At 64.7% G+C, this 20,092-nt stretch overlaps 2 protein-coding genes across 10 annotated transcripts in view; one reads left to right on the top strand and one right to left on the bottom strand.

Annotated features, from left to right (window-relative positions):
• The window catches only part of DOT1L (DOT1 like histone lysine methyltransferase), a 58,240-nt gene that overhangs the window by 29,398 nt on the left and 8,750 nt on the right, over positions 1 to 20,092 (top strand). For 7 of the 8 annotated variants that reach the window (XM_057539826.1, XM_057539828.1, XM_057539830.1 and 4 more), the window contains 18 exons: positions 4,123 to 4,178; positions 6,130 to 6,209; positions 10,277 to 10,345; positions 10,858 to 10,964; positions 11,159 to 11,200; positions 11,865 to 11,975; positions 12,086 to 12,320; positions 12,620 to 12,712; positions 13,515 to 13,606; positions 13,999 to 14,100; positions 14,349 to 14,486; positions 14,664 to 14,789; positions 15,673 to 16,157; positions 16,310 to 16,445; positions 16,754 to 16,933; positions 18,051 to 18,180; positions 18,886 to 19,463; positions 19,547 to 19,752. In XM_057539826.1, coding sequence (XP_057395809.1) covers positions 4,123 to 4,178; positions 6,130 to 6,209; positions 10,277 to 10,345; positions 10,858 to 10,964; positions 11,159 to 11,200; positions 11,865 to 11,975; positions 12,086 to 12,320; positions 12,620 to 12,712; positions 13,515 to 13,606; positions 13,999 to 14,100; positions 14,349 to 14,486; positions 14,664 to 14,789; positions 15,673 to 16,157; positions 16,310 to 16,445; positions 16,754 to 16,933; positions 18,051 to 18,180; positions 18,886 to 19,463; positions 19,547 to 19,752 — 2,966 coding nt within the window. The remainder of the gene's footprint in view (positions 1 to 4,122; positions 4,179 to 6,129; positions 6,210 to 10,276; positions 10,346 to 10,857; positions 10,965 to 11,158; positions 11,201 to 11,864; positions 11,976 to 12,085; positions 12,321 to 12,619; positions 12,713 to 13,514; positions 13,607 to 13,998; positions 14,101 to 14,348; positions 14,487 to 14,663; positions 14,790 to 15,672; positions 16,158 to 16,309; positions 16,446 to 16,753; positions 16,934 to 18,050; positions 18,181 to 18,885; positions 19,464 to 19,546; positions 19,753 to 20,092) is intronic. The other variant, XM_057539827.1, reaches the window with a different exon arrangement.
• The window catches only part of SPPL2B (signal peptide peptidase like 2B), a 154,526-nt gene that overhangs the window by 131,186 nt on the left and 3,248 nt on the right, over positions 1 to 20,092 (bottom strand). The window lies entirely within an intron of this gene.

The following is a 20,092-nucleotide window of genomic DNA, read 5'->3' as shown; positions in this document are numbered from 1 at the left end:
GGCTGCCTCTGTCTGCTGAGCCGTCTTTGTTGATTCGTCCGAGGCCAGCGGCCGCTCCGCTCCGTCCCACGCTCTCCCCGTCTGCTCTCTCAGTGGCACCGCAGTGTCTTGACAGCTGCGTCTTCGTGAGAGTCAGTCCTGAACCACGTGGCATCGGGCCTCCAGCCTCGTTCTCCTCCTTCAGTGATGTGCTAGCCACTCTGAGGGGTTTGCACTTGACTTCTGTCTGCTCTGTGCTGATGTACAGCCATACCCTCATCCTGCAGCCTTCCTGTAGCTGCTGTGTTAGTTCCAGGGTTGCCGTCACTGTCGTTGATTCTTTTGGATTTTCTACGTAGACGATAACATCACCTTTGAGCAAAGGCAGTTTTATGTCTTCCTTCCCGATCTGTACCCTTTCCTTTTCTTGTCTTATTGCATTAGCCAGGGCTTCTAGTATGGTGTTGAAGAGCAGGGATGAGAGGGCATATCCTTGCCTTGCCCCTGATCTTAGCAGGAAAGCCTCAAGCTTCTCACCATGGGTGTGATGTTAGCTTTAGGGTTTTTTTGTGGATGTTCTTTTTTAAATTGACGAAGTTCACCTCTGTTCTTATTTTTGTGCTGAAAATCTTTATTGTGAATGGGTATTGGGTTTTGTTAAAGCTGCTTTTGCATTGTGTGATTTTCTTCTTTGGCCTGTTGAGGGGACAGAGTACAGAGGTTGATGTACTTCCACGCCCGGGGTAAATCCCACCTGGCCCTGGGGTATAGCTCCTATTTTGTTGAGGTTATTTGCAGCCAAGAGGGATGCTGGTCTGTAGTTTCCCTTTCTCGTGACGCCTGGCTTTGGCATCAGGGTGGTGTGGCTTCGTGGCGTGAGCTCGGCCGTGCCCTCTCTGCTTCTGCTCTGCTGTTCTTGGACCAGGAGTTGCACATCTACAGGCTGGGCCCAGCTCCCCTCCCCTTTTTCCTGGTGGGATTTCTTGCAGGATTCTCTCCCCTCGGTGAAAAGCGAGGGGTATATCCTCTGTCCTCCTGTGTCCCTCCTGCATCTCAAGTCCTCTGGTGTTCGTTGCTCAGGCTGAGGGCAGTCAGTCCAGTTGGTTTCTGTTTCCAGGAAACTTCTTCCTGCCCAGTCCCTAGATCCACCAGCATGCTGCTAAGAGTTCCTGGGTGGTTTACCGTTTTCCTAAGACCTCATGACCTCCTAAAATATAGGTTTTTAAATTTAAGAAGTGCCTCCTGCTTCTGGTGAGAGGGCCAAGCAGTTCAAGCCCGTAGTATAGAAGTCTGCATTGACATAGGTCCCAGGGATGCCCCGATGGATCCGCGGGCAGCCTTCGCTGCTTTATTCAGAGTGTGGTTCTCGCTGCTGGTACAATCCCCGCTGCTGGAGGGAGAGGCGGGGGTGAGGCTGGTGGGCTGCCCGCCCCGGCGGGTCGCCTCTCCTTCCTTCCTCCCCTCGTCACCTTTGGGTGGCAGCGCCTGGCCTGGTGGGTGTTTGGGGCTCAGTGGTACGTCAGCTGGCTCCTTGGCGGGGCTCCCTGTGTGTGAACCTTCTCGCTCTTTGGCCTCGTGAGGTCCAGGGCGCTTGTCAGTTGCCCTTGCTCTGCGGCCTCGCGAGGTGGCTGCGAGCAGAACTCGGCTCAGAGGACTCCTGGTCTCGGCCTTGGCGGCCGTGTCCGGAGCGGCAGCCAGCTGTGCCTCTGGCGTCCACGTGGCCCTGCTCCAGGAGGGTGTGGCGACAGTCCCTGCCCAACGCCTGGATTTGGCAGGAGCTTGCCGGCTGGGTCTGGAAAGGTGCCCCCACTGCGGCTCTCTGTGGCTGGGAGCAGGTGCCCTGGTTGGCGGGCAGGGTCCTGCCTCTGTCACTTAGTAACTGAGCGGGGAACGAAGCCAGCAGGAGCCTCCGAGCCCAGTGTGTTTCCTGGCGCCCAAGCTGCCTCTTCGGTCCCTGCCCGGCCCTGCAGCTCACAGCTCTCCTCCCGTCGGAGCCCCTGGGCCCTCCCTACGCCCGGCTCCTGCCTGCGTCTGTCACACCTCAGGGCGCCCCCTCCACCTGGCGACAGCCGGGTGACCCCGTGCTGTCGGCCCCTGGCAGTGGGCCTGGCACACAGGTTTCGCGTGCCTGGGGCGGTGGCGGTCTCCCGGAAGTGCTGTGTGGGGAGGTACCCCCGGCCAGGTCCCCGGGCAGGCAGTGGCAGCCCCTGTGCCTATGCGGGCTGGAGTCCGTTCTTCTTTCTTATCCCCGCGTGCGTTTCTCCACACTGGAGGTGTTGGTTATCTTGGGGCCAGTCACGGGTCCTTGGTGGGGGGTGACATCTTCCTGCCACAGTTAACTCGGGCACATTGGCCCCAGCGACACAGAGCCGACTCGGCCAGTCTGTGTCAAGAGGTGAATGGCGGCGGGGCCGGGACAATGGCTGTTTTCTTGCCTTGAACGTGAGGCCACAACAGAGCAGTGGCGCTGTGGCTTGAAACGGTGTGGCTTGGATGGGTGAGCCCCCGTGGAGAGAGAAGCCACATCAGGACAAGCCTGCGGGACCCCAGGACGCAGCAGACGTCGTCCTCACATTGCGGTTTATTCAGAGACAGGACGGAGCAAAACCAGCGGAGGGAAGAGGCGTCGGGTGGGTCCAGGGGACCGGGCGCAGCTTCCAGACTCCACAGGGCGTGCTTCACTCCCCCAAGCGAGACGCGACAGCACGAGCGAGGTGCGGGCCCCAGGGAGGCTCACAGGACCCAGCCCAGGGTTCTCACTGGGGGCCGGTCAGCCGAGACCCCAGACTCCGGGAGGAGAGCAGGTGCCCGTGTGGACCCCATGTTTTCCCGGAGAGTGTGCGGGCAGGGAGCCCCTTAGGTCCGGTTCCAGACACCGAGCGGCCTTCCCACGACACGGCCTCAGGCCTGCAGCTTGAGCTTTTTCCTGTGCGGCATCGTAAGGACTTTGGACTTGGGTCAGTGCCCCGAGCCTGCTGGGCTGTGCGCAGGGAACCGTGGCAGCCTCAGGAGGGGAGAGGACCCAGCGAGCAGACGCGGACGTCCGGGACGTAGACCTCCCACGGCACCTTCGTGTTTTAGGACGGCCATCTCCGTTCTGCCCTGCGGGGCTCGGCCCCTCATGTCCCTGGGTGACTCCTGTGTGCTGGAGGGCGCCGGACCTGCAGCTGCTCTGCCTGGGCGCCGTGGCACTCACAGGCTCCTCCGCTTGGGGTCTTCCCTCCTGCCCGTCCGAGACAGGCTCAGGGGCCAGCCCTGCTGGGTGGTGCTGCCCCATTGCTGCCTGGAGGGCCTCCGGTCACCTGGTGGCTTGTGGGGTGCAGACGGGGGCCGCCAGCAGCCACCTCCACCCTCCCCCAGAGACGCTCTGTCTTTGGGTCCGCCTGTCCTGGACATTTCCCATCAATGGAATCACACCCTGTGTGTCCTTCTGTGTCTGGCTTCTCTCACTGAGCATCGTGTTCTCGGGGTCCGTCCACGTTGCAGCGAGTGTCGGGGCTTCACCCCTTCTCAGGGCTGAGTGATGTTCCCGTGTGTGGAGGGACCACAGGGTGTTTATATGTCCACGTTCATGACGGACACGTGGGTTCCCACCTTTGCTGCCACGGACAGGGGTGTGCAGGTTTTCCTGTGGAGGTCTGTTTTCACTTCTCTGGGGTGGACGCCCAGGAGTGGGATGATAGCCTTTTTTTGAAGAATTATAAAGCCAGATTTCTTGGTTTGTTAAATGGTACAGTTCTGGGCGGTTAGGTTAATAAGGTCTGAGTTGTCTCAGGCAGACTTTGGCCTTGAGGCACAATGAGATTAGTCGTCTAACAAAGATAGTGGTCAGGGCGTAAGGACAGCCCTGCTGCCCGGGAGACAGGCGAGGTGGTGCAGGAGAGCTGCGCCCTCGCTGCGTGTGCTCTGTCCAGCACGGCCGCCTCGGGGCGCCCCCTGCTGGCCCTGCATGGGCGTGGCGTGGTCTCGGCCTCTCCCCGCCGTCCCCTTTTGGGAGCCTGGCCCCAACGCCACCGCCCTGCCGCGGCCTCCCAACTCAGGGCCTCTGCTCATTCCATCTCTTCTTTGGGGGGCAGGTGGGGGTGGGGTGCAGAGGCGAGCGAGACCCCTGAGTGATGGGCTGTCCCTCTTTTCTCCTTTCAGCTGGAGAGAGGAGATTTCCTCTCGGAGGAGTGGAGAGAGCGGATCGCCAACACGAGGTACGGCCGGGCCAGAGTGAGGCTGCGAGGGCCGCGGGGGGCCTGCCGGGCAGGGCAGGATGGCGCGGGGCGGCGCAGATCCCCCTCCCCGGGTTGCTCCCCCTCCCCGGGGGTCACCCCAGCAGGCAGGGGCCAGAGAGCGCGGGGAGGGCCTGGGCTCAGTGCAGGTTCCTGCTGTCGGGCCTCCCCGGGATGGATGGTAGCGCCATGGCAAGCAGTCTCCAGGCCGACACCGCCGCGTGTCCTGAGCTTGCCGGCAGCTCTGCCTCCGTGGTTCCTTCCCTTGTCCTGCCCAGATCTGGGGCCGGGGAGCGGGCTGGACCCCGCGCTTGCGCACCTGGCGGCAACAGTGGCAGTGCCTGTGGAGCGCGAGGCGCTCTTGTGGCTCAGTGGGGGTGGCCGGGCCTTGGTGACCGCGGGGCGGGCGTGTCACTCTCTCAGCTCTCTGGAGGGGGGCGGGTCACACCTTTTCCCTTCGACCTCGTGGTCTGGCCTCCCCGCTTCCTTCTGCATGTGCTCGCTGCACGGCTCCCCGAGGCCCCACCACTGGGTTCCGTGCAGGCAGGTAGGAAACAGGCATCCCTCGTTCACAAAGGCCTGTCCTTGTCTCGCTCTCCCGTGAGAATGTCTCACCTGATTTGGGCACGCCGTCCCCCTTTTCTTGAGGGGACTGTGCTGACCCCATGGGTGTCCCCATCAGATGGGGTCGGGGGGCTCTGGAGCAGCTGCCGTGGCGGCCTCTCCCATGGGGGGCGCCCAGCAGCTGTGGCCCGGCGAGGAAGAGCTCGCCCAGAGCACCGCGAGGCCCCGAGGCTGGGCTCTGCCGGGGCCCCCAGACGGTGCCCCCCAGACGGCGAGTGCCCTGGGCGCTCTGCTTCCTTTTGGGGGTGTCCCCGCCCTGACCAGCTCCTCTGCGCTCAGGGGTCTTCATTCTGGCTTCCGCGGGCCTCAGGGAGCTTCCTTGTTTCCTCTCGGGTGATTCTAGTTCAGGCAGCCCAGGGTCTGTCCTGGCTTACCCCCTCTCCCCACCTTGGCCACCTTGAGGCCCTGGCGTGCCGCCTTCCCAGGCTCCACCCCAGAGCAGGGACCTCTCCAGGCCGGCCCCACGCCCTGTCGGAGCCTCCCCAGCTCGCCGCTCTCATCAGGGCTCTGCCTGTCAGCCCCAACCTGAACCGCACCGCATCTGGGTTTCTTTCCAAGCGGTCGGCAGCGAGAGAGCTTGGCTTACGCCTTCAGTGCTTCTCCTGCTGCCCGTGTCCGTCCTCGCCCCGGTCAGATCCTCCGTTACTGTCCTAGTACCGAGATTCCAGACAAGTGGCATGGAACAGCAGACAGCTCGCTGCTCTCCGTCACGTTCAGATGAGGAAGGGATCCCTGGTGGGGGTCCTACATGGGGGCAGGAGCCGGCGGGCAGAGGAGGGGACAGGTTGGGGGCCTGTGCGGGCAGCAGCCTCCTACTGCCCGGTGGGCATCTTCAGGCAGCGCTTCCTCGGGCCATCGGGTGCCAGAGAACGTTTGAGAAACGGGAGAGGATGAGCCAGGCCCTGCCTCGGAAGAACTTGGCGCTGGGCCCTCGGGTGGTGGTGCAGCTTGATGGGTCTGTGCTGCTTTCCTGCCTGGGTGTCCTCACACCTCTCTGCCCAGCTGGCGCTTGAGCTGCCCGCTTTCCAACCCCGGGGCACCTGAGGGGCAGGCAGGGCAGCCCGTTGCCCTGGGCCCGTGTCCGTGCGCGCCTTGCCAAGGGAGCTAGCGGTCTGCTTGTCGCGGTGTCCGTGTTCACGGCACCCAGGGTGGCAGTCACAGCCCGTGGGCCCCGGCACCCGTCCCCAGGCCGGGCGGAGGTGGTGCGGGCAGAGCCGGCGGCAGAGGCGGTAGGCGTGGTAGGCGCTGCGGCTCTGTACGTGTGTGCAGGTAGAACCTCTTTTCACTCAACTGGAATATTATTTTGCAGTGTTATATTTGTGAATAACTTTGCCTTTGGTCCTGAGGTGGATCACCAGCTGAAGGAGCGGTTCGCAAACATGAAGGAAGGTAACGAGCTCCCCTCCCTGCCCTGTGCGTCTGCGCCTGCACCTGCTCGGGGCTGGGTGGCTGTGGCCCTGGTCACAGGTGGCGGGGTCCTGACTGGCATCGTCGGGTTCGGCCCTGGTGGAGAGGCCTCAGGCAGGGGGTCCCATCCATCGTGGTTCTCACTGTCACCTAGGTTGTGGGCGGGTGCCTCGCAGCTCAGCGCGTGTGGTGGAATAGACCTGACGCCTCCCCCGCTCAGGCCCCAGCTTGCAGCCGGCCCAAAGGACTGGGGCGGGGCCAGATTAGCAAGGGAGCTGCAGGCTGTCTGGTTAGTTCAGATTTCGGGAGACAGGGAGTGACTTCTTAGTTCAAGGACATCCTGCCTTCTCCTAAGGGATTCTTCACTGTGTATGGGAAACTGAAACTTGATTGGGTGTCCCCATGTGATCTAGAACCCTAACCTGGGGGCGCTGAGGGCACGGGGGTTCCCCTGACCGGCCCCTGCGACCTTTGCCGGCCGGGCCTTTCCTGTACTTGGACCCGGGCTGCCTGGCCAGAGCCACCCCCGCTGCTTCCCCTTCCCCCTCACCCTCCGTCCCCAGGCCAGTCGAGACCCGGAAGCGGGAGGGGACCTCACCTTTCTTGTGTCCGAGTCTTGGAAGTGCTGCCAGAACTGCTCGGCACAGCTCTGGAAGGAGAGGTCACGGGGCGAAGCTGAAAGCTGAGTGTTCTCAAGTCAGGATCCGTTTAGCATGTAGGAGGGGCGTGTTCTCCCCGTGCTTATGAAAGCGTTTAGACTCACGGGTTACCTTGGTGCTTTTGTGGAGTGAGTGCTGTTGGCATCTGGCCAGAACCTTGTATGGGGGAGGTCTCAACAGGCCTGGGAGGGAAGTGCCAAGGCTGAGCGCTTGGACGATGGGAGCTCCTGGCGTCTGAGCGGACTCTCCCCTCCTCAGGAACGCGGGCGGGGGTTGTTCGGTCTTCTTGTGTCCCGAGCTCCTCCCTCTGGCGTGGTGAGCCTGAGCAGGGTGGTCCCCGAGTGAGATCCCTCCAGGCCACTGAAGGTGCAGGGAGGGAGCTGCGTGGAGGCCCGCCCAGGCCCAGCAGCACCCGTGAGGTGTCCCTTGGCTGTGCCTGCACGTGGAGCATCAGACTGATGCAGACACCTGGGCGGGAGCCTTCTACACAGCTGGGAGCTGGCCAGTTTCATTTGAGCCTAGTGTGTGTGCTCGTGCCCGGCCCTGGGTCCCACGGTGAGCTGGGCTCAGGCTCAGAGTGGGAGAGCAGGTCCGGTGTGTTCCAGGAAGAGGGGACGGAGGAGCGGCTGCTTCTCCAGGCCGTCCTCCTCAGTCCGTCTCCCTCAGAAAGCTGGGCGCTTTCTGTCCCAGCACCATCGATGGTCCTGACAAGCAGGGCAGCAGCTGGGGGACCCGGGGAGGGCCCGCGATTCCCCTTGTCCTGTGCCCTCGCGCCTGCTTCTCACCTGCTGCTCTGTTTCTTCCCCGTGGGGAGGCCAGTAGCGTCCCGTGTGTGGGGAACACACGGGGTGACGGCGGCTCTGTCTGTGCCCTGTGACGCGCTCTGCTCCAGGAGCGTGGGGGTCGTCCCACCGCTGGTGGAGTCGCGGGCTTCTTTCCCTGGACGCCCGGGCGCACGCGGCCGGGCTCTGGTCCTCAGCCGGGGGCTGTCGCCATCCGTGTGAGAGCTCCAGCCTCAGGTGCCCATCCTTCTCGGGGTCCTCCTGGCAGGACGGGACCGGTCTCCCGGGCCCCCCGTGGGCTATGACCTCAACGTGAGGTCGGATATGCCGCCCCGCGTGCCCACGGTGCTGCTGGGCTCTGCCCACTCCCCTTCCTGGGGCCTGGCCAGGGATGCGGCCCTGACAGGGTGTCCCCATGCTTCTCCAGTCGTGACATGAGATGGCAGGAGTCACCTGTCCTGCAGGGAGGTCTCCAGAAAGCGTCTTCATCCTCGGGCTCAGGAGGGCGGCTTCTGCTGCCGCCGCTGCTGCTGCGATTCCCACGTCAGGTCTTTGCAGACGCGCCGTGCTCTGTCCTGCTCCCTGTCCCCGCAGCTGCGGGGAGGCCCCCATGCCGTCCTGACCTCCTCTGTGGCCGGGAGAGAGGAACGGGGTGTGTCCCCCGAGTTTTGTTATGAAACATTTCAAGCAAACAGGAGAGGGGAAAGGATCACCCAGCATAGGCACAGAGAGTTTCCAGCTGCCCTCAGCACTGCCGGCTGCATGTGTGTTTGCGTGTGTGCGTGTGCAGGTGAGCGTGAGCCTGAGCATGCGGCAGGGTCGCTCCTGATGGTTTTGTGGGAACGAGCACCGTGCCCGGGACCTTCTCCTGAGCACTCGGCACCCATCCCCGCGCCCCACCTAGGAGAGGAGCGTGGATTCCTGCTCTGCCAGCTGCCCCGGGCGCCTCTTGGGCTGTGCGTTCCCGACTCTCTAGCCTTAGGGCCTCGGGTCATGGCCCCTCCATCTTTTTGGACGCGGCCCGTTGGGCATCTGGCCTCGTTGTCTCGTGGGATGTCGCCCGTTCTGCACTCGTCCCTCTTGGTCATCTTGACCTCGCCCTCCGCACCCCGTGTCCCAGCTGAGCGCCCGGGTGTTGCACGCGGCCGGCTTGGGGCCCCTGGTGACATGCCCACAGAAGTCCCCTCAGGGCACCTGTTGTCCCGGAAGCCTTGCAGGGGGCACATTCCTAATTCGAGCGTCCTCCCTTCGACACTCTTCAGGTGCGCCCAGGGGACCCCCTCAGCCTCTGGCTGCCGTGACTTTGCTGGCACGGCCAGCCCGGGACCTGGCGTCGCTGCCTCCTCGGGGTGGGGGGCGCCCAGAGGCCAGGCTGGGGCTCGGGGAGCCATGAGCGTGTGCGCGAGCAGAGGGCTCATCCTGACTGCTTCAGTTTACTCGTCACGCGTTTTCTTTGACTTTTATATTTGGCTCTGTATTTCCTACGCTGGAACGTTCCGGTGTATTACGTTTCCTGACAGTGTTTCGTACAGGATGGGGGAAGCGTCTGTAACCTGAGGGTGACATCGTCAATCATGGTGACCTCTCTGCAGGAGGCTGCGAGTCCTTGTGGTTCTTTTCCCTACAATGACTGCACACATGCCGGGAGTTAATTGGAAAAACTGTTTTCTGTGCAGCTGTTCCCGACCTGACCCTTTCGCATTCTGTCTGTGTGGGGTCAGGGCCCGGTTCTGCCTTAGGTTCTGTCTGTTCCTGTGGATCAGGACCCAGTTCTCCCTCAGGTTCTGTTTGTGTTGGGTTAGGGCCTGGTTCTCCCTCAGGCTCTGTCTGTGTGGAGTCTGGGCCCGGTTCTCTCTGAGGTCCTGTTTCCCTGGAGTCGGGCCTCGTCCTGCCTCGGGTTCTGTCTATGTGTGTGGATCAGGACCCGGTTCTCCCTCAGGTTCTGTTGGTTCTGTGTTAGGGCCTGGTCCAGCCTTAGGTTCTGTCTGTGTGTCCGGACCCGGCTCTCCCTCAGGTTCTGTTGGTTCTGTGTTAGGGCCTGGTCCAGCCTTAGGTTCTGTCTGTGTGTCCGGACCCGGCTCTCCCGCAGGTTCTGTTGGTTCTGTGTTAGGGCCTGGTCCAGCCTTAGGTTCTGTCTGTGTGTCCGGACCCGGCTCTCCCGCAGGTTCTGTTGGTTCTGTGTCAGGGCCTGGTCCAGCCTTAGGTTCTGTCTGTGTGTCCGGACCCGGCTCTCCCGCAGGTTCTGTCTGTCTCTGGGGTCAGGGCTGGTTCTGGCCCGCATCTGGCGTGGGTGTGGCGCATCTAGACAGTGCAGCAGCTGTAGAGGGGGTGCCCAGCGGGCCCCACGGCGAGACCCAGGGGACTGTGAGGCCCTGAGCAGCGCGTTTTGCAGGAAAGCAAATCGTGAGACGGGTCGGAGCTCTCAGGCGCTGCTTTGCTTTTAGCTGTGAGATTAGCTCAGGACTCCCAGTCCCTCGGCTTTTCTGTGTTCAGAGGGCTGGTTTCTCTGGATGCTTTTGCGTCCTGGTGCTCTAACCTTCATCAGGCTCTTGCTCGTATCGCGCGCTGGTGTCCCCACGGCCGGCACTGATCCCCCTCTGTGTTTCAGGTGGCAGAATTGTGTCCTCGAAGCCCTTTGCACCTCTGAACTTCAGAATAAACAGTAGAAACTTGAGTGGTAAGAGCTCTCGTGTTGCCGAGTTCTTAACATGTGCAATTATGAGCACCTGCCGTGGGTTAAGGCGGGGTCGCCCGCCAGCAGTGGCGGGGGGGGGGGGCGTCCCGGGCGCTGTCGGATGTGGAGCGGCGGCCGCACTTACTCCATGCGGGAGGCCCCCAGTTGTGACAACCCCAGACGTCCCCAGACGTGGCCCTGGGCAGGACCATGGTGCCGGGACCCGAGGGAGCAGTGACAAGGACAAGCAGCAGTGTGTGCGGGGCCGCGGGGAGGTGGGACCCTCAGGCGCTGGGCATCCTCGCGGCTGCTTGCTTGCCACATCGGCCCCCGCGGGCCTTTGGAGCCCGCCCTGTGGGCTCGTCGCCCTTGTCCTTGGCCAGGCGCCTGGGTGCGGGGAGGGCTGTAGGCACCTCCCCAGCCGGCGGTTGGGACGCGCCTGGGACCTGAGCCCCGCCATACCCCTCCCCCTGGTGCCCTGGCGACCCCTGACCCCTGCGCCCCGTTGTGCGCAGACATCGGCACCATCATGCGCGTCGTGGAGCTGTCGCCGCTAAAAGGCTCGGTGTCGTGGACGGGGAAGCCGGTGTCTTACTACCTGCACACCATCGACCGCACCATAGTGAGTGGCACCCCTTCCTCCCCGACCCGCCTCTCAGCTGACGTGGGCGGGCAGAGGTCCTGCTCCCAACCCGGGGTCCCGAGCGCTCACCGCGCCCATCACTGCCTGATGTCGGTGGGTCTGGGCTGTGGCTCTTGTCCTGACAGGGTTTTCCATCGCTAATGAGACGTTTTCTTTTCCTTTTCCATTTTTAGCTTGAAAACTACTTTTCTAGTCTGAAAAATCCAAAACTCAGGGTAAGTTTGTGTATTTGTCCTCGATCTCTAAGCTGACCAGGGCCCGAGGCATCCCGAGTGGCCGGGCGTGGGCCTGGGTGCCGGGGCCCCCTGGCTGTGGCGGCCGCGTCTTGAGCAGCTTCACCCTGGCCACGTTTCTTGAGAGATTTTTGGGGGAGATAGGTTGGAGTTACAACCTTTCAAGATGTCCTGCAGCCTTGTGGTCATCACTTTGTCTCTGAACCTTGTGGGACGTCTGTCCCAGAGTCTTTCTCTTTGGAGGCTCAGACAAGCACGTGAGCCTTGAAGGAGCCCCCCGCCTGGGCCCTTCCTGCCACACTAGGGCCTCCGGGTCAGGGCATGGTGACGGCCACCCCCACCTGGAGACAGAGGACGGCCTTGAGGGTGGCCCTGTCCTCCCTCCTGTTGCCGTGGGTGTCCCGCAGCCGTCGCCTGTGGACAGCGCGCCCCTCGGTGGGGAAGTGGCTGTGGGGACCTTGGGACCACCCGCCGTGGGGGGGGCCAGGCCAGGCCGTCCGGGGGGCCACTGGGTTCCCAGCAGAGACGGGATGTGGGGTGTGTGCACCTCGCTTTCCCCCGGGGCCAGGGCTGCAGGGCCCCTGCAGGCAGGAGGGTCTCCGCGGTGCCCGCGGTTCAGAGGACGAGCCCCCTGCTTGCTCCCCAGGAGGAACAAGAGGCAGCTCGGCGCCGGCAGCAGCGGGAGAACAAGAGCAACACGACCACCCCCACCAAGGTGCCCGAGAGCAAGGCGGCCATGCCCGCCGACACCCCCATGGTGAGTGCCACGCCCCCGGCCAGATGGGCCGGCCCGGTCTCAGGGGACGGAGCCAGGCTGCCCTCGGGAGCCCACGTCGCCGGCTGGTCCCTCACACGGTCTTCCGCTAGGACTCTGGTGCTGAGGAAGAGAAAGCCGGGGCGACCGCTGTCAAGAAGCCGTCTCCCTCCAAGGCCCGGAAGAAGAAGCTGAACAAGAAGGGCCGGAAGATGGCTGGCCGGAAGCGCGGACGTCCCAAGAAGATGAGCACCGCCAACCCCGAGCGCAAGCCCAAGAAGACCCAGAGCGCACTGGACCTGCTGCACGCCCAGACCGTGTCGCGGGCGGCGTCACCCTCGCCGCAGGGTGAGTGCCTCCTCGCCCCCGCCCCGCTGTGCTCTGGGGTCCCGGGGAGCCTCACCGCTGTCCCTTTTCCTGCCGGCTCGGGCAGAAGCCACTGCGGCAGCGTCTGCGCTGAGTACTCGGTGGGGGGGTGGTGCTGCAGCTCCAAAGCCTCCTGAGGGCTCCACGGAGGTCCCGTGCAGAAGCCCCGCTCAGGCAGGGCGAAGTGCCGCGGTTCGGGGTCTGGTGGCGGCTTGGCTGGGCAGCTGGGGTGTCGCGCAGGGCCTGGCGTCTAGGGAGCGTGACCCGCTGTCTCCCCGCAGGCGCCCCCTACCAGCTACCTCCCAGCACGCAGCGGCGCCCCCCTGAGCAGCTGCTGCTGGCGCCCGCCCCGCCCGCCCTGCACAGGCTGCTAGGTGAGCTGCCCCGGGAGGGAGGCCGGGCGGGCGGGGCGGAGCGCGAGGAGCGGCTTGTCTGCAGACCCCCTGGGAAACCCACACTGCGTGGCCAAGCGCACCACTCCCAGGGCTCAGGCTCAGCCCTGCCAGGGCGCCCCTGGGCTTTGGGGTCAGCGGGGCCCGTGCGGCGGTCTGAGGCTGCGGTCCTGCCCCAGGGGAAGCGAGGCCACGTCTGGGGGCATCGTCATGACTGGCGGGGGGGGGGGGCTCCTGGCGTCGAGAAGGTGGGGGCCAGGGATGCTGTTCCACCACCCACGGTGCCCAGGGTGCCCTGCAGAGGAGGACCCAGCCCCGTGTCTGCGGTGTCAGGGAGACCTGTCCGGGATGAGCCCGGTGCCCCGAGGAAGCAGGGCTCTGTCCTGCCGAGTCGAGCTCGTGCTCACGTGGCTGGGCTGCCTTGAGATGCCTTGTCCCTTCAGAAAGTGGATGAAGGAAACTCCTGTACAGTTTTCTCATTTCAACATCGGTAGCATATGTTTACCGAGAAGACCGGCAGACTGGCTGACCGCAACCCACGTGTCCTTGGGGAGAACGAAAAAGCGGGCTGGGGACGGCAGGAGCTGCCAGGGTCCCCACGTGGGGCGGGACATGCTGAGGCAGTGTGGGGACACGGGCCGCGGCACGACAACTGCACCGTGTGACCCCAGCACCACTCGGGCCCTGGGGAGCCTGCGCATCATTCCCGAACCCCCCCCGCCCCCGCCTCGAGCCTCAGCGGGAGGGTTTCTGAGTTAAAACCTTGTCTTGGCTCCCCTCGTAGAATCCTTCAAGATTCAGTACCTACAGTTCCTGGCATACACAAAGACCCCTCAGTACAAGGCCAACCTGCAGCAGCTGCTGGACCAGGAGAAGGTGAGCCGCACCTGGTGCTGCCAGGCCCAGCTCCCCTCACCTGCGGGGCCTGATGGCCCCCGGGCCACGGCTGGCCGGGCCCTGCTGCCCCGTTTGAGGCGTCCTCATCTGGGGACAGTGTGCCCTGCAGCCTCGGTGGCGGAGCTGGGGTTGGGGGCTGTGTGGCGCGGCCGCCCTCGGGCCCGGTGCGGGCACCCCGGCTTTCCTGAGGGCGGGAAGCGTCAGGCTCTGTAGCTGCTGGTAACGTGGTGGCACGTTTCGGGGCGAGGCCCCGACGGGGGTCTGGCCAGCCTCCTCACGGGTGCGTGTCCGCCGCCACGTCCGCCAGGCGGGCTGCGAGTCAGGCGGGGCGCCCATCCCGGGGGCCTCGCACTCACGGCCCTGCCCCGCAGGAGAAGAACGCCCGGTTGGTGGGCGCCGTGCAGCAGCTGTTCGGCCACTGCCAAGCTCAGAAGGAGGAGATCAAGAGGCTTTTCCAGCAGAAACTGGATGAGGTAGACGCCCTGCCCTGGACACCCTGAGGCCACGCAGACGGCCCTGGTGCGGGATGGGGGGCAGGCGGGGCCCAGGGCCCAGCCCGGACGTCTGGCCAAGATCCAGAAGGACTGGTGCCCCCCTGGTGCTCTTCACGTTGAAAGTGTCCCTGAGGAAGCGGCCTGGAGGTGGTCAGAGGGAGGCTTCCTGCCTCGTGATGCCCCCGGCCCCCCGTGAGAGCCCCCCCTTTGCCGTCGTTTGTCTTCAGCTGGGAGTGAAGGCGCTGACCTACAACGACCTGATCCAAGCGCAGAAGGAGATCTCGGCTCACAACCAGCAGCTGAGGGAGCAGACGGAGCAGCTGGAGAAGGGCAACCGGGAGCTGAGGAGCCAGAGCCTGCGGCTGGTGCGCAGGGCGGGGTGGGGCGGGGCGCGGCGGGGCGGGGCGGGGCGGGGCAGGCTGCCTGCTCCAGGCCGGGCAGGGTCCCGGGGCAGAGAGGTGACCGAGGGCGGGCCCTGAGGCTGCGGCAGTGGGGCGCCCAGGGCCCTCCGACGCCTCACGGCAGCCCACCCGTCCCCACAGCTCCAGGCACGGTGCGAGGAGCTGAAGCTGGACTGGCCCACTCTGTCCCTGGAGGGCCTGCTGAAGGAGAAGCAGGCCCTGAAGAGCCAGATCTCGGAGAAGCAGAGGCACTGCCTGGAGCTGCAGGTAGGAGGCCTGTCGGAGGCGGTGGGGCTCAGGCTTCAGCTGGGGCACCAGGACCAGCGTCCTAGGCCCAGTCCCCGCCGCACCGCCCGGGCTGGCGAGCGCCTTGTTTCTGAGGCTGCCGCTGGCGGCCCTCACTTGCACCGTGAGAACAGCTCGTGCTGACGAGGTGAGCAGAGGACGGTGCGGGAAGGAAGGACGGACAGATCAGCGCGCGGGTGCGGGCTTCCCGGAAGCCCGTCTGCAGGCCGAGGCCTCCCGCCGTGTTTGCGTCTCCCCAGTGAGGTTTCGTGATTTACGTGAAGCTTTCACCGTTGCCCGGTCCTGGGGGCTCTTTCAGGGATGGGTTACTGCAGAATGGCAATGCAGTGAATTCCTCTGCACCGGAGGCTGCTCTGGAGGCTACGTCCCTAAAGACACACATCCCCCAAGTAGCCGTCGGAGCAGCTGTAGGTTCCAGGATACGGTGTCGAGCTGCCTTCTGTGGTGGCCTGGCCCTGCTGCCAGCCTGTGTGCAGGAGGAGTCTCAGGAGGCTGCGTGCAGGGTCCTGACGCTCCTGTGGTAACTGAGAGGCGGCCCGAAGCTGTGGGCCCTTGATTCATTGTAGGGAGAGCCAGACAAACGATGCCTCGGGCCCCAGCCCCCAGGGCCCCCGCCCCCGGGGCCGATACCTTACCCTCGCGGTCGCGGTGACAGCCACAGAGCCTGGGCCCCTCGCTTCCTCAGGCCGGTGCGTCCGCGCGCCCGCGCTGACGCTTGTCTGCCCATCACACTAGCTGGCCCACGTCCCTCTAGCCGGCCCACGTCCCTCTCGCAGGACTGGCCTTGCCAGTGAGGTGCTGGGCGTGGGGCCTCTCAGGCCTGATGCCTCCTCTCGTCCCCCAGATCAGCATCGTGGAGCTGGAGAAGAGCCAGCGGCAGCAGGAGCTCCTGCAGCTCAAGTCCTGCGTGCCGCCCGATGACGCCCTGTCCCTGCACCTGCGCGGGAAGGGTGGCCTGGGCCGAGAGCAGGAGGCTGAGTCCGGCCGGCCACACCTGGAGCTGGACTGTGCCAGGTTCTCCCTGCCCCACTTGAGCAACATGAGCCCAGAGCTGTCCATGAACGGCCACGCGGCCGGCTACGAGCTCTGCGGCGCGCTGAGCCGGCCCTCGCCCAAGCAGAACACCCCCCAGTACCTGGCCTCCCCCCTGGACCAGGAGGTCGTGCCCTGCACCCCGAACCACAGTGGCCGGCCGAGGCTCGAGAAGTTGTCCGGCCTGGCCCTGCCCGACTACACCAGGCTCTCCCCTGCCAAGCTGGTGCTGCGGCGCCACCTGAGCCAGGACCACACAGCCAACAGCAGGGCGACCGCCAGCGAGCTGCACCCACGGTGAGCTCGTGGCGGGGGGGCCTTCTGACCGGGGGATCGTCAGTTTGGAAGAGAATCTCGGGGGTTGTTAGGCCCAGGCGGCCAGCTCTGAACGCAAAACCGCGGCTCTGAGGGCTCCCCAGAAAATGACCGAGGACACGTCTCGTTTCCAGGGCTGAGCATGCCAAGGAGAACGGCCTCCCGTACCAGAGCCCCGGCATCGCCAATGGCATCAAACTGAGCCCGCAGGACCCTCGGCCCTCGTCCCCTGCGGCCTTGCAGATGACGGGAGAGAAGGGCAGTGAGAAGGTGAGGCCACAGCTCTTGAGAAAGCAGAGTGGTGTAGGGCTGAGAGGGCGGTGGGAGGCTGCCTGGCCGCGCCCTAGCCCTGGGGTGAGGCTGGAAGGGTGGGGTTGTCTCTGGGGAAAGGAGAGGGCAGGTTGAGCAGCAGGGGAAGGGAAAAGCCTGCTGTGCTCCCGTGATGGGGTGCGTGCTGGGGTGCTGGGCTGGGGCCCTGGCAGGTCGGGAGGATCGCTTTGGGGTGGGGGTGACTTGTCACTGGTTGGAGGGCTGCTGTGTCCCTCGGGGCGGTGCTCAAGGCCCAGTGTCCTGGTCAGCGGGAGCAGGCCGGCCCGGTGGTGTGTCTGCAGGGTTGGAAGGAGCGCACCTACGCCAGCAGTGGGGAGGCCATCACCAGCCTGCCCGTCAGCATCCCGCTCAGCACCGTGCAGCCCAGCAAGCTGCCAGTCAGCATCCCTCTGGCCAGCGTGGTGCTGCCCAGCCGCGCCGAGAAGGTGGTGAGTGAGGCCCTTGGCCTGGAAGCCTGGCGTCCCCAGGCACCGTGTGTAGGCACCGAGAGAGCCGTTGCTCTTGTTCTTTCCCCTCGAGGCCTAGAGCCGCCTTGTTCAATTGCACGTGGTTACGTTTTGAGCTTACCGTGATGCCCGAGAAAAACGATGTCTGATGTCCACATTTAATTCCAGTAACATTTTGCCACTTTTATCTTAGATCCTTTTAGTAAAAGGTGACGTGTGCAAACGGAGAGGGACTAAAACTTCCAGATTCTGTAGAAATTTCTCCCTTTCCTTCTAGTTCACATGTGCATTCAGCCTCACACGCATGGACTTGGAAATGACACTCTCCTGTGGAGTGGGCTGTTCGTGTTTATGGAGATGTCACTCACACACGACTCACCCACCTAAGGTGTTCGGTGCAGTGGGTTTTAGTACATTCACCAGTCTTGCAGCCATCTCTAGTTCCAGAACATTCCATCCCCCCAAAAGGAAGCCCATCCCCACCAGCAGTCACCCACATCCCCTCCCCAGCCCCTGACAACCAGGAGCCCACTGTCTCTGTGGATCTGCCTGTTCTGGACGTTTCCCATCAGTGGAATCACACGCTGCGTGTCCTGTGTCTGACTTCTCTCACTGAGCATCGTGTTCTCAGGGTCTGTCCACGTTGTAGCGAGTGTCAGGGCTTCTCTCCTTTCCATGGCTGAGAGATGCTCCACCATATAGACGGACTGCATTGTGTTCGTCCGTCACCTGTTGGTGGCCATCTGGGGTGTTTCCACGTTGGGGCTGCTGTGGACGTGCATGTGCGGGTTTTGTGTGGGTACTTGCTGTTGCCTGGCTCCACGTAGGAGTGGAGTTGCTGGGTCAGATCGTAACGGCTGCCCTCACTGCTCTCCCTGCCCGTTTATCCCTGGCCCAGTGCTTGCCCATTAGCCAGGGCCATCCCTTAGAACCGAGGTCAGACACCTGTGCCTCACCTTGTGAGAACCTTCCTGGGGGCTGCCCACCAGGCTCACACCCTGAGCAGCCACTTGCCCTTCCGTGCTCGTGGCCTCGGGCCCTTGGCACGTCCTGCGGCGTGTGGCCGGCTCAGCTGACAATCTGCACTTTCTCTCCGCAGAGAAGCACCCCCAGCCCCGTGCCGCAGGCCCGAGAGCCCTCGTCCACGCTGGAGAAGCAGATGGGTGCTGGCACCCACGGCTCCGGGGGCAGCGCTGCTGGGAGCAGAAGCCTCGCCCTGGCCCCCGCGGGTAAGGGCTCCCTCCCGTGCGAGGACCCAGAGGTGCCGGGTGGGCTCAGCACGTCAGCTGCACAGCGCGGCCTGGGGCTCGGGGGCTCCGAGCTGGGCTGTCCCGCTCTGCTCATCTCAGCTGGCTGTGCTCGGCCTGGGCCCATGCCGGTCCTCTGGGCGGTGGCGTCCTCGTCCAACCGCGTTCCAGCCGGTTCTGCTCCTCCTCAGAGAGCTCCGAGTGAGGCTTCCGGGCGGGGCCCTGCGACCTAGACGGTGCCTGTCGCCACTGCCCAGCCATGGAGCCCGTCGGGGGCGGCGGGCGTGTGTGGTCAGGTTGCTTGCCTGTGTCCGCACGGCCTGATCCACGCCTGTTCTTCTGGGGGTAAAGAGCACAGGGAGGAGGCTGCTGTTGGGACGGGCGTCCCGCCTCGGGCGCCGCTGCTCTCGCGTGGGGCGGGCATCACCGCTGGAGGTGCCCGGGGTCCACCGGCTTGTGCGTGAGCTCCAGGGCCCAACCATCCCAGGCCCAGAAGTGGGAAGAGCACACAAGTGACAGCCCGGGGGCCCCCACTTGTCCTCACCCGAACCTGGTTCCGTGGTGCCGTTTCAAGGTGCTGGGCACTGAGCACGCGGAGAGCTGAGCTTCCTTGCGCTCCGCTGGGTTCGGCCAGATGGGCATCCTTTCCCGGATGAGCTCCCCTGAGAAAGCGTGTCCTTCCCACAGGCTTCGCCTACGCCGGCTCGGTGGCCATCAGCGGGGCCCTGGCAGGCAGCCCGGCACCACTCGTCTCTGGAGCCGAGCCCCCCGCCCTGGATGAGTCCTCCAGCTCCGGAAGCCTCTTCGCCACTGTGGGGTCCCGCAGCTCCACCCCTCAGCACCCCTCCCTGCTGGCGCAGCCCCGCAACTGCGGCTCGGCCTCGCCCGCCCCCCAGCTCTGCGCCAGTCCCCGGCTCGGCGCCCAGGGCCCGCTCCCCGACGCCAGCAAAGGAGACCTGCCCTCTGAGGCCGGCTTCTCGGATCCCGAGAGTGAAGCCAAGAGAAGGATCGTCTTCACCATCTCGGCCGGCTCCAGCAGCGCCAAGCAGTCGCCTTCCAGCAAGCACAGCCCTCTGTCCTCGGGCGCCCGCGGTGACGGCGGCCAGAGCCACGGGCAGGACAGCCGCAAGAGGGGCAGGAGGAAGCGGGCCGCGGCAGGGACCCCCGGCCTCAGCTCGGGCGTGTCCCCCAAGCGCCGGGCCCTGCCGTCCGTCGCCGGCCTCTTCACCCAGTCTTCAGGGTCCCCCCTGAACCTCAACTCCATGGTGAGGCTGGGAGTGGCGTCGGGGGCGGTAGGTCCAGGGCGCTCCAGGGGCCTGCTGACGGGCTTGTGTGTCTGACCCCTCAGGTCAGCAACATCAACCAGCCCTTGGAAATCACGGCCATCTCATCCCCTGAGAGCTCCCTGAAGAGCTCGCCTGTCCCTTACCAGGACAACGACCAGCCGCCCGTGCTCAAGAAGGAGAAGCCCCTGAGCCAGACCAACGGGGCCCACTATTCCCCGCTGACCTCGGATGAGGAGCAGGGCTCTGAGGACGAGCCTGGCAGTGCCAGGCGAGTGGGGCCGACGGGGCAGGTCCCTGTGGCCGGGACGCGGGGCAGGCAGCTTCCCACCTGCCGCTGGGCGGTGGGCGCAGGGTCCCGACCCCACTTGGGGCGCGTCCTGGAGCAGACAGGCCCCTTCCCGGATTGTTCACTTTTAACTGTGTAAGAAACAGCCCGTGAAGGGCCCAGGGCATCTGAGAGCATCTCGCCCCGTGCGTGTGGGGCGGGGCTGACCCCTGAGTCTGCAGCTCCCGGGGCAGCGGTACGTGGTGGGTGTTTCTTGGTGGCAGAGAGAAGGGGAGGGCGGCCGCCACGGCAGAGAGCCAAGAGGCAGGCGTGCAGGCTCCCA

Source organism: Balaenoptera acutorostrata, chromosome 2 (genome assembly GCF_949987535.1).
Source record: "Balaenoptera acutorostrata chromosome 2, mBalAcu1.1, whole genome shotgun sequence".
NCBI classification, from domain to species: domain Eukaryota; kingdom Metazoa; phylum Chordata; class Mammalia; order Artiodactyla; family Balaenopteridae; genus Balaenoptera; species Balaenoptera acutorostrata.
The sequence above is the reverse complement of the archived record's forward strand: the minus strand, read 5'-3'. Positions and strand labels throughout refer to the sequence as shown.